Source organism: Amblyomma americanum, chromosome 8 (assembly GCF_052857255.1).
Source record: "Amblyomma americanum isolate KBUSLIRL-KWMA chromosome 8, ASM5285725v1, whole genome shotgun sequence".
Classification (NCBI taxonomy): Eukaryota; Metazoa; Arthropoda; class Arachnida; order Ixodida; family Ixodidae; genus Amblyomma; species Amblyomma americanum.
This window is the reverse complement of record NC_135504.1, coordinates 36,604,822-36,617,062: the sequence shown is the minus strand read 5'-3', so window position 1 is coordinate 36,617,062 and position 12,241 is coordinate 36,604,822. Positions and strand designations below refer to the sequence as shown.

Below are 12,241 nucleotides of genomic sequence, written 5' to 3'. Positions count from 1 at the left end.
TGTCGTTTTATTTTGCACGCCCCTTGAGCAACATCAGGTGAGCAACATTGGGTACGCCGACATATTGTTTTCGTCTTTCTCTTCTCCGTTTGCCGCCATGCAGCGAAGCTCGTGAGCGTTTGTTCTACGGCGCATATCGAGGTGGAACGAAGGACGCGTAAGGTTCCAAATCTTGCCCTAATTGCATTCTTTCTCGTCATTAACTCTTGCAGCCGCTTAGCGGCCCTAGTACAGCCCCACCATGAGTTACGGCCGTGCTCCGCCGCAAATCGACGGTATGACGTCGCTCAAAGTGGACAACCTCACGTATCGCACCACGCCGGAAGATCTGAAGCGCGTCTTCGAAAAGTACGGGGACGTCGGCGACGTCTACATACCGCGGCATCCGTACACCAGGGAAAGCCGCGGATTCGCCTTCGTCCGGTTCTACGACAAGCGCGACTGCGAGGACGCCATGGATTCACTGGACGGCTACATCCTGGACGGTCGGGAGCTGCGCGTCCAAATGGCGCGCTACGGCAGGCCTTCCGACCCGTACCGCCAGTCTTCGTCGTCACGCAGCGCCAGATCGGGCCGCCGGTCCCGTTCGAGGTCGAGGAGCCGCAGTCGCCGGTCACGGTACGCTTCCCAAGTTTTCCTTGTTTTGATCGACTTGTTCGACCGCGTTTCGAGACGGTTTGCTTTGAGCCGGTTCTCGCCATCCCGAACAAAGGACCCTGGCGAAGGCGCGATCGCGTGATGGAATTTAATACTGCAATATGAGCAGCTGTTGTAGTTTTGTAGTTGTGGCAGAGCAGTAAAAGCCACTCGAGCAAAGATTTTACCGCGGAAGAGCTAATTTCTTTTGTCTCGCAAGCTGGGATTAAAGTTCGAAAATACGCGTTTCTCGGTTTGGCTTGAAGCCGCCGCCAGGGGACATTGCGGCGCGACGGTCCTCAGCGATGCGCCGCGTGCTGTTCCGGACTGGTTATTGCATAGAGTTTCTAAATATTACCCTGAGGGAAAGCTAGCGCCACCGTCTGTGCGAGTTGTGTTTGCCAGGAAAGAGCGCTTCATCCACCGTGGGAATGCCGGGAAGACAGCAAGGCGCATTTGGCTTGGCCCTAAAACATGACAACGACTGCAGAAACACAATTTTTCGAAAATTTTATGTTGCAATGAAGCGTTGTTGTGCAATTAGTGTGTCGTGTAATAAAATACGGTAACTGTATACTTCAATAAATGAGCAGACAAGCGCCGAATTCGCCCATTGCAAGAGAGGGCTTTCTCTTCATGCCGCCAAACTTAGCCAGCGGGGGAAAATAATTTTTTTCGTTTAACGGACACACATTTTAGAGCAAATATTCTTGCAAAAAAAATTGTTGATTCTTAAAATACCACATTTAGAAGCTTCTTTTTTTTTTGCATTGTGAAAAACGTTTCATTGGTGTTTTTCTGCTATTGCTGGATGCACTCTATGACCGTGCATTGTATATGTTTCTGCTGCGAGGAACTTGCCCAAGCCCCCCCTTTTTCATTGAGAAAATTAGTTTGTGCACATTAGTGCCGGCTCTCAGCATGTCCTGGTGCTGCGCTTCGATTTTGCCCATAAAAACATCAATTAGGAAGCGCAAACCTCTTCTCTAACCACAAGTAAGTGGCAGCCGTATTCATTCTGGCAAGTGCAACATGAGGGTATTTGCTTGAATTAATTTATGAAGTGGAAGTCGTTCCTGCCGCCAGTCACCGCCAGTCTTCGAAATGAATCACGCTATACTCGGCGAGTACGGTTATCATAAGTTGCGCTTTTAAATTGCCTCCGAGACTCCTACGAGAAATGTGCAGAGTGGTCACAGCAGCGGACTGTTGCATTGTCAGTTTACACACACAAAAAAACTTATTCCCTAGCACAGGTTCTCGCTGTGCAGAACCCAGCTTGCTGCATAAATGGTTCCCAGTGAGGGGGCAAACGGAATTTAGGCCTAGCAGGCACCAAACACTGGGCTCGGCTCACTTCGAGTCAAATGCCTTCGGGTCTCAAATGAACTGCGTGAGTAGCTGCAGTACACAACCACAAAGCTCACAAAACATCAGTGAAAACTACAGTAGTGAAAGCGAAACCGAACAAAAAATTTCGTAGCACAGTCAACAAGCCACGAGATGTCAATTCAGTTTGCTGTCTTCCCAGCATGCCTCGGGCGTCCATGGTGGATGAAGTGAAAAGCTGCCAGCTTTCCCTCTAGGGTTTACTAAGGAACTCTATAGGTTAATGGCACCGTTTATGACATTTTGAACTAGATTTAAAGGGATGCAATAGATGTGGAACCTGGCACGGCTCGGCGTTTTGTGGGCACGGTGGATGTACAGAGCATGTCTAAAACTAGCCCCCTGTGATGGGGGCTGTTGCAGCATGTGTGCACATTATCGGTAAGCACCGGTGGCATATTTAGAAGGAATGCTTCTCTGGTACTGGCGTAGTGTTTTTATATAATGTTCAAGGATTGCATAGTTGTCAGAGAGGACCTGTACAGAGTTCGCTAAAAACAATACTAAAAGCACAGCTGGTGTGGCTGCTTATCAGATTTCCACAAAATGTTTCATATATTCAAAGGTTTCAAATTTTCCACAAAATGATCTATTTCTACTCATGGAGGAACAAGCACACGCAAAATTTCCACAAAATGTTTCAAATTTTCCACAAAATGATCAATTTCTACTCATGGAGGAACAAGCACACGCAAAAACTGTCTCTCAGTGCTTGTAGAAAAGTGGGGTGTAACTAAGTTGCACAGTAGTTGAGGCTTTTTTAAAAAGCCAGGCTACCATCAATGGGGTCCCCTAGATAGCTTGCATCTGTCACGGGCGCCATGTTGGTGAACCACGCATAGCTTCTGCAGTGTTCCTGGTTCTCCAGCAGGATGGCTGCTGTGACTTCTCAGCTATGTATAGCTAAGGCCTTGTATTGTTTGTCTGCTTTCATAACAGCGCTTTATAAAAAGCACTAGATAACTTTTCCAGGTTTTATTTCTTCAAATCACAGCTCTGTTCAGGCCTACAAAGAACTGTAATGGTATGTTTCCTCATCGTATTAGCCACTTCCACTAAGTCTTTATAGGTGAAGGGGGCGTCGCATGATTTAAACTTACTGGGTGGTCCTATCTTGCACCACGCCTCTGCGTCTCCTCTTGTATTCCTTTCCTCTGTGAATCTGGCAATCGCTGCAAAGCATAAAACAAGGGCAGATGCGGTGGTGGAACACTTTGTTGACTGCACTGTAACAGTGTTTATCTGCACTGCAATGCAAGGCACATATTCAGTCAGTTCAAAAATTCTTTCATGGCAGGAGCCGACGGCGTTCATCTTCGAGGTCTCGAAGACGCTCCCGAAGCCGTTCCAGGCATCGTCGATCAAGTTCCCGATCTCGAAGGTGAACATATGTGGCTGAGCTTGGGTATTATGGTGTGGAGAGTTACCAGGCTTTTGCAGTACCGTAACAGGTGGTGGTCTGCTCCTGTGCCAGACATATTGTGCAAGGATTACTGCACTTTCAAACTAGACTATATTTCGTTGCCAAGCAAGTGCTGAAACTCACCCTTAATGCCTCGAGAAATGTTCATTGCTTTGTAAGCTGCTCTTCAGAGGAATCTGTTTCTCATACTCTGAAAAATGAAATTGTCCTGTTATTGTAGGATCATACTTTTGTACCCAGATTCCTTGAAAATTGCAGTGCTCGGCGGGTTGGATAGCATTCAGATAACATTTAATGCTACTTATGCAGTGACCTGGTATGAGGCGTATGTAGGCCATTTGTTTTCAGGCTTTATTTCCCCAGAATTTAGGAGATAACAACTGAGACCGTTTTTTTCCCAAGTTCAAGTTATGTTACAAATCGGGTTTTTTTGCCATTTGGGTTATTTTTCTAGCAGTAATGAACTGTTAGCGCTAGTTTAGTTGCAGTACATGAAATTCTGTTTCGTGTATGTATATAATGAGAAAAAAAATATTTTACTACTCTTATTTCGCAGTGTACATTACTCTATGCCATGCGTAGCACCCCCGTGTCTGTGCTAGACCTGCCTTTTCCTGTACACAGCGAAAATCCTAATTCAGGATTAAAGCAGACATTTTAAACGCGCAGCAGCCTTGGAGAGCCTTTTTGCCTCTCTTTTTGCTCTCTCACAGCCTTGAAACCGGACGTCGTTAGTGCGGCTAATGCTAGTAATACCGATGCCACACGGGCAAGTTTAATGCCGTTAAGGGCTTATTATCTTGTTTTGTTTTAATGACATTCATGCGATGCCACATGCATAAATTTAATGACATTAGCCTTACTGCCATTCGCGACCTGCTGAGTCCCCTGCAACTCATCCATCTGAGCATCGTGTACTCTCGTCTCCATTTCACACGCAGAAAAGCATTCAACCTTGTTAGTAACAACTTCCTAACCAGCAGCAAATGGTTAATTCATAACCTCAGTCAGATTAGTCATTTCTACTGCATTTTTGATGTGAAGGGCACCATTTTTACTGACGGTTCTGATAGGTGCTCTTGGCTTGTGTGTTGATGCGCGAGTTTATGGCTACTGTTTTGACTTGGCAAGCAAGAACAGCACTATTTTCTGCAAAATAATTTGTTACATTTGAACAACATTCCCAAGATATTGTGCTCATTAGCACGGTTTACGTTCAGGTGAAACTTATGGCTGACTAGCAGGTGGTATTGTGACTTTTGTATGTATAATGACACAAAATATGGACGTGTAGCACTACTTCCGAAAACAATGGCATTCACAAACTCAGGACCTACTTCTAACACATACTTTTTGAAGTTATTTTCTGATTAAGCCCAGTTATAACATGTGTAAAAAGCAGCTTAAAATAACCAGTTATTTATTGATAACGCCACTATAGAAAAAGTATAAGGCATCAGTCAGTTCCTGTGTGGTGTGTTGAGCTTTTTGATGCGTAAGCATTGTGTAGCTGTGTTTGCGGCTTTGTGTCATTACGAGCTTGTCGTCACGGTAACGTTCGAACGAATTGAGTTATAAGAAAAAGAATGGTTGCATTAGATAGAGCATCAAAAAATCTCGCTGGGGAAGTCATTAGGTGCATGTGGGGTAATTAGTTAATTAGAGCCAAAAATGTCCTAAAAGTGGGTGGGGCCGGAGCAAAAGTGGCGCCAAATTTGAAAACACCAGAAGTGGGCAGAGCTAAAGAGTGGTGCCAAATTTGAAAGGCTGGAAGTGTGGACAGAGCGAAGCGTGGTGCCAAGTTTGAAAACTCAAAATGGGCAATGATGGAACTTGATTAATCTAGGCAAAGAGGGGCGAGGAGGCATCAATGCTTACACATTCCTCCAATGTGAGTGCTGCAGTGATCTCATAATTGTTATTGTTCTGGCAAGTGAGATTTTCTGAGGGGCATTTTTGAGAAGGAATCTGATTCATTCCTAGTTTTGTGAGAGATCTGCTCGGCGTGCAAGAACCAGTGAAACCAGGTGTTATTCGAAAATAAAGGGCCTTTGATGCATGGTGTGCCATGGGGCTAAAGGCCGACCCACGTGGAGGAAACCTGCACAACAGACTTCATGTATCCAGCATGAGCACAGCGGAATGCCGGCGCTGTGCTGTACCTCAGGCGGCGGCTGCTGTCATGCTTTCAGTGTTGCTAAAAACTGGCGTGATTCTGTTCTCAGTAAAAGTCACAAAAAATGTGTGAATAAACAGTTGTGCTTAAGCCATTTTTTTTTTTTAATGGTGGCAAAGAAGATGAATTATTGTTTCAGTTTAAGGTTAAGTTAACCATCTTTGTCCTTTTTCATCAGAACATAGACAGGAGGGCACAGAGAAATTGCCTGAGCCGCCCACTCTGTGCAGTAGTAATCGCCATCAAGTCTAGCCGCCGTGCAGTGTTGCTGTGCGAGATTTGGCAGTGTTTTTGTTTCGTAGAAAAATATTGGTCACATATGGACAGCTGCAGCGCATTTATCATCACATGCGATGCGCACAGCTTTTGTCACCATGTTCACCCTAGCTGGCTAGCCAATTCAAATGTGGCAGGTGAAAGTCAGATGTGGTCATGCCCTGATTGGTTCGCTCTGACAACCTGCACTGGCCGCTTCTGGTGAGCAACTGACCGCCCTGCTATCAATGATGGACAGCGAACAGCCGCCGGGCTGCCATTTGCCAGCCAAGGAAAATTGTTCCTTGTGGGTCGGCCTTAATTTAGAGCCCTTAAAAGCTATCACAACTATGTTACTGATGCATGTTGGGCCTTCCACTTGCAGAACTGCTATTCTGGTTCGGATCTGGCAAGTTGTACTATTGAAGAAATGTCGCAGGATTTTGCACCCTTTTTCAGTTCAGTTTGGCCCTTGCATGCTACTCTACTGCAATAGCCTGTGTTAAGTAGGTGTTGAATTGTGACCTTCTTTTCACTTCGAAATTTTTTTTCTGTAGGTCAAGAAGCCGTTCCAGGGATCGTAAACGTTCCCGCAGCCACTCTCGTAGAAGCCGAAGTCGCTCCAGAGACCGACGCAAGAGTCGCAGCAAGTCTAGGGAACGCAGCCGTTCTCGACACCGTGACACTAAGAGAAGCCGGTCCAGATCTAGGAACAGGAGTCGCTCTAAATCCAAGGGCCGCAGCCGATCCAAGGAGCGCAGTCGATCGAAGTCCAAACGGCGCAGCCGCTCCAAATCAAAGGGCCGCAGCCGGTCAAAATCCAAGGACCGAAGCCGCTCCAAGTCTAAGGAACGGAGCCGATCAAAGTCTAAAGGCCGCCGCTCTAAGTCTAAGGAACGTGTTCGCACTGAACATCGCAGCCAGTCCAAGTCCGAGGAGCGTGGTAGAAATAAGCGCAGAAGCCGCTCCAAGTCCAAGGAACGCAGCCGTACTGAACGCAGCCTCTCCAAGTCTAAGGAACGCAGCCGTAGCCAGCGACGCAGCCAGTCCAAGGAGCGCAGCCGATCCCGTGGTCACAGCCGCAGCCCGTCCAAGGAGCGCAGCCGATCCCGTGGCCACAGCCGCAGCCAGTCCAAGGACCGCAGCCGATCCCGTGGCCACAGCCGCAGCTTGTCTAAGGAACGGAGCCGAAGCAAGTCTCACCGCAGTCGCAGCCCAAGCCATCATGACAACAAGCGACGGGACCGCAGTCGCAGCCGCTCCTTGAACGGAGATGCCCGCAGCCAGTCGCGAAGTCCAAGGGAGGTGGCTCAGGGCAAAGGTCATTCTAGGTCGCGGTCCAGGTCATGCAGCCCGCGAGAAAAGCATGGTTCACCACCTCCAGAGCCTGCAGAGTCCAACGGTGGTGGTGAGATGCGCTCGCCTGGTAGAGACCGCCGTTCTCGGTCGAAATCGATGGACTCCAACCAAGACATGTGAGGATTGCCTCATGCCCCATTTTCGAGCTCGAGCGAGAAGTGGGAGTTGAGCATGTCTACCTTGATCCACCCTTACAAATCTGATATCTTCTTTCTTCCTTTTCAATTCTTCTTGTTATGTTGCTCTAGGCAGGCCTTCAGCATCTCTTTAATAAGCTTGGCATCCCTGCATTAGCTTTACTTTTTTTTCATAGTTGAAACTGCTGCAAAAAAGCCCATTGGAAAATAGCCTGAGCTGTTCATTGCTAAAGCTTATGTGGACATTTTTATGATTGGCTTTGTGGTTCTGTGTGGGTTCTGTTTTGTTTGGAAGCTTTTATGAGCCAGCAGCCTGCCTTTGTTTCACTTTTTTTTTTCATTGTATAACATTCAGGGAATAAGGCATACTTTATTCAATGCATATCAGGTTTCCCTTGCACTCATGAAAATTTGCCATTATTCCTAACACTGAAGGGCAGCCAGTTTTACTGTGTAATATGTTCCGACACATAGCAAGACAACCCATTATCACCTTTGGTCCATTTTATGGTAGCATAATCGAGCAGGGTTATTATACCTGCCTTTAAGAAGTCTGGTGATGCATTGTGCGTTATTGTTTTCTTTGTGAGTCTTGTTTTCTCTGTGGTTGCGTCATAACACCACCTGTGTGTAGCTGGGTGTTCTACTGCGGACATTTGCTTTACTGTTATGCAAACTGTCAGTTTCATCGCTGTGTGAGAGCCCTCCTTCTTACTTATCAAGTTTGCTGTATCAGAACATGAAAATTAAAGCTGTGTCAAATCGAAAACTGCCAGCAAGACAAAACAACCTGTAGTAGATAAGTGCGGTGATGTTCTTTGTGCTTTAGTTCTGTGACAAAGTAGAGCCTTTGTGTAAGACCCCGTTTTTGCTTACCATGTTGTATCGGAGCATGGAGATTAAAGCTGTGTGAAACTGGAGACTGCCAGAAATATAGACCAACCCTGTAGAAGTTAACTACAGGCATGTTTCATACACTTTAGCTGTGTAGTGGAGTTTGGGCCTCTGTATAAGAGCCCATATGTATCAAGTTTGTGGTAGTAGAACTTGGTAGATAAAAACTGCTATTGGAGACTGCCAGCAAGATAGACCCACTTTGTAGTAGTTGAGAACAGTGATGATATTTCTTGCATTTTCGCTCTCTGGTGGAATATGGGCTTGCCATTCAGTCTGCTTTCTCGTAAGATCATTTTTCTATTCTCAGTGGTTCAAGGACTGATACGTGTAGTGTATGCGAGCTAGACATATCTTCGTTTCGGATTCACAAAATTATTAAAATTGTCATAGCATTTGTTAGCTGTGCTTTGACTTTGGCAAAGCTCAAGCCGTTGGTGCATATTTAGTGGGCTTTGCATATGAACTGGCACGACAAGCCACTTGTTGAAGCTGTTCAGTTATTGGCTCCTCAGAAATATTGATCAATGGCTGCAGTGTGTAGAGGTGTTGGGTTGGCTATGCAGGGAATTTATTTACTGGGATTTTGAATATCCAGTGCTTTCAGCGGTGGCTTGGCTGACTGTGTGTCGTCGTGTTGTTGCCCCCCTGTCTGTGACCGCAGGCGCTGAAATGTGAAGGTGTCAGTGAGGCGTTGCTGGCTTGAGCGAAATGGCGGGTTGCCGAGCACGAGTTCCGGCTGTGCTGAGATCGGGTGGTGGCTTCCGGCGTGCGGGCCACAGGCTGAACCCCCTTGCTTCCCATCCCATTCTCATCTTTCTCGCCACATCCAAGCTTTCTTTTCTTTTGACCTATTATACCACCCACTCCTTATTAGATCCTCATGGAAAACCTTAACAGAAAAATGCACGAGCATAAAGAAAAGGAGGCCAGTTTGCAAGGAGGTTAAGCCAGCTTGTTCTACGTAAACTGGTTGTGTAAGCTTGTGAATCATGGTGAAGTGATTTGGCACGTTCTCAGATCCTTACATTAGCTGCACTTGTTGCACTGCAGCTTAGTTACTAGCTTAGAGTCAAACATCTCGTTATTGAGCGGTCAGTTAAAATTGGCATCTATTAATTTTGCTTAGTGGTGATAAAAAGATGCATTTCTGGACAGTTTCATGCTAGTTCCTGCTAACAAAATTACTTGCTTCCAAGCATGTCTGTAGTAGTTCCTTGAATCGGTCCTTTTTAGGTTTTTAATTTCAAAGAATGCCTGATATGATTGAACAAATAAATTGAACAACCATTTCAAAGGTACCTCTGGAACAAAGCTTGACCACCTGAGGCAGGTGTCAAGGCCGAGCAAGCATTCGGGGGAAAGAGCGTTGGCGGTCCAGGCGGTTTCGGGTTCCTGAGTGCGGCGGCGATTTGTGACCTGAGCTGCGGCTTGCTGTGGGGTGGCGCCGGTCTATGCTGAGCACCCTTGCTGTGCGAGAACCGGTGTAAGTAATTGCATCATGACTGTGGCTTGCCAGTGTCTGACCAAGTCTCGCCACAGGCCGGGGTCCCTCCCGAGGAAGCGTGCCGTGTAGCGGCTCAGCAGTAGCTGCGGCCCGTGTTCCGGCTTTGGCTCGTGCGATGGCGTTGCGGCGGTCCTGGCACATTTGCTGTCTGGTGGCGCCGTGTGCTGTTTGGGGTGTTTGCCGGAGGAGCTGTGTGGTTTGTGGCGATTGGCTTTTTTTTTTTACAGATTTTTTTCTTCACCCCCCTTTAGGCATGGCACCTGGGAAGAGGATGAGAATCTGCTAACAGACGAGCATAGGGTGCATGAAGTGGAAAGTGCAGAGTGGCATTAGTGTTTACTATTGAAGTCTGAATTGGCATTTGTTTTGGGGAAATGCTGTTGCTTTTTGTTGCACTAGTAATTTGTGGTTGGAAGATGCTGCTGCCACACTGCATAAGAGCTATTGATGCTTCAAGTTCAAGAAGGAACAGTCTCTCTCATTGGAATGTTGCTTTCAAAAGTAATGGAAGAAATCGCAGGGCACACACACTCAATAAAAAAAAAAAAAAACGGGGTCTAGGCAGGGAATCGAACCAGGACCTTTGGCGTTCGAGACGGGGACACTTCCACTCCGCCACGACAGCTCGACGTTTGAACGTGTATAAAGGCGCGTCTAGTGAATGCACAGGTTTCTCAAACGTATCTTCGAGATCTGTACTGAGGTGTACATGAGTAATTATGAGCATGTAAATTACAGATGTCAGAATTAAGCGAGTACCATGCGTTTCCGGTAAATTTCCTCCGTGCTTGGCGTGCAGTCGTAGCAGCATTGTGTGGGACCCACTGAAACCCCCTTTGCCATGCACTTGGCAGATGGCACGCGCGTAAATGCCTTTTCCGCTTCAGAGTAGTGTCATTCTTTCTGAACAGGTTTGATGGAACTGTAGCCATCTACGAGTGTAGTGTGGAGCAGCATTTGTGTTTTGAGAGGCCTCCTGGAGACTCCGAACGTTTTATCCAACGGGCAAGGTGTCGCGCCGAACGGGCGATGGCATTCAGCAGACTCCTTGGGCGCGCTGCAAAACGCTGTCGCGTCCCACTCTTAAAAGAGAAAGCTGAAGTGTCTTCCAGTTTTTCAAATCACCTGTGTATGCTTTCTTGTTAGGGCAGCATATTTGGAGATATGGCATTGCCCTAGTTTTTCATCACATTTCCCTGCGATTTTGAGTGAATGGAAGTTATGGGGGTGGTCATCAAGTCCTGAGAGATTGTTCCGACTTACTGGTGCATCAGGGATCGGTGCACTTTCAGTCTCTGAAATTCTCTCTGCTATTTTAACTACACAAAGACTGGCCTCTGAACTCTGCTGCAGCATGCATGGATGCTTGTTTGCTCAGCTTTACACCTGACTAGTTTAAGCAGCCCTGGTTCAAATTCTGCTGCTCATCTAGGAGCCTAAAATTGTGTTTAATTAACGGAAACTAATTTTGAGAAGTGCTGAGACTCAGCTGCTTAAGTGGGGTCTGTTACACTGGTGGCTGTAAATACTTATGCTTACTGTTGACAGTACTGCTACCCTTTTTTAAAGGTTGCATGTTCTTAAACAAACCCTAATAAAACAAACCTGCTGTCACTCTGCACTCTCTACTATGATTAGACTTTCTACACAGGAAACTAGATTTTAAATGTTAGTCATTTCCTGCAGTTCCCAGTATGCCGAGTAATTGTCTGCTCAAATAAATGGCTTTAACTGGAGTGCTGTCTATCTGTGGTATCTGCTTTCAGAAAGAGCACATATTTGCTGTTGAAACGTCTAAAAAAAACCAGTGTGAGATATCACTGTCACCTCTACTCCGTGGCCCATGAAAGCATGCGCCGTCATGGGGAATGAAGGAAACATACTGTCTCGAAGCTTGGAGGCTAATACATCTATGCCTAGATGATGTATTTTAGCATTATAGCCTATTCCATACCTCCTTGTTGCACTTTTCGTCACAGCTTCCATGGAGGCCCAGCTATTCAGCGCTATAATTGGTGTAGATACATGGGTGCTGCTCCTTTATCCAAGTGGGCTTAAGACCTCTGATGTGGGCTCCCACTGAAGCCCATGTCTTAGTGCGGAAACTGTATGTGGGACATTGGCCCATTTCACGGCATTTGGCGCCCGCACCTTTGCGGACAGACGGGACTGAAATGAGTGGACACTGGAAGGTTGGTAACTGTAATGCATTTCGCGCATTCAAACCCCTTCCCCAGGGTGAAGGAGTGGCAGCATTGGCTATTGCACTCGCCCCGCGGTTCCACCAGAGCTACATGACCATGCATGGCACTATGATGGGCACCAGTCATTGTGCCCTTTATGGTTTCAGGACCTCCTGGGGCCTTATTTTGTGACGTCAGTCTTGACAAGAGGTTGGCAAGCTTATGAACAATCCCAGGCCATGCTCCAATTTTTTTTTACGTGCGAAAGTATCGGTGGCATCA

General features: G+C 46.7%; 1 protein-coding gene across 2 annotated transcripts; it reads left to right on the top strand.

The window, feature by feature from the left end:
- The first annotated feature begins 241 nt into the window (after positions 1 to 241).
- On the top strand, positions 242 to 11,512 carry LOC144101352 (uncharacterized). 2 transcript variants are annotated; one of them, XM_077634463.1, is made up of 4 exons: positions 242 to 618; positions 3,323 to 3,406; positions 6,437 to 7,354; positions 8,934 to 11,512. In XM_077634463.1, exons 1-4 carry the CDS (start codon positions 242 to 244, stop codon positions 8,938 to 8,940), a joined length of 1,386 nt encoding a protein of 461 aa, XP_077490589.1. In that variant the 3' UTR covers positions 8,941 to 11,512. The 2 variants fall into 2 exon arrangements, with proteins under 2 accessions (XP_077490589.1, XP_077490590.1); XM_077634464.1 differs by lacking the exon at positions 3,323 to 3,406.
- The last annotated feature ends 729 nt before the right edge of the window (positions 11,513 to 12,241 follow it).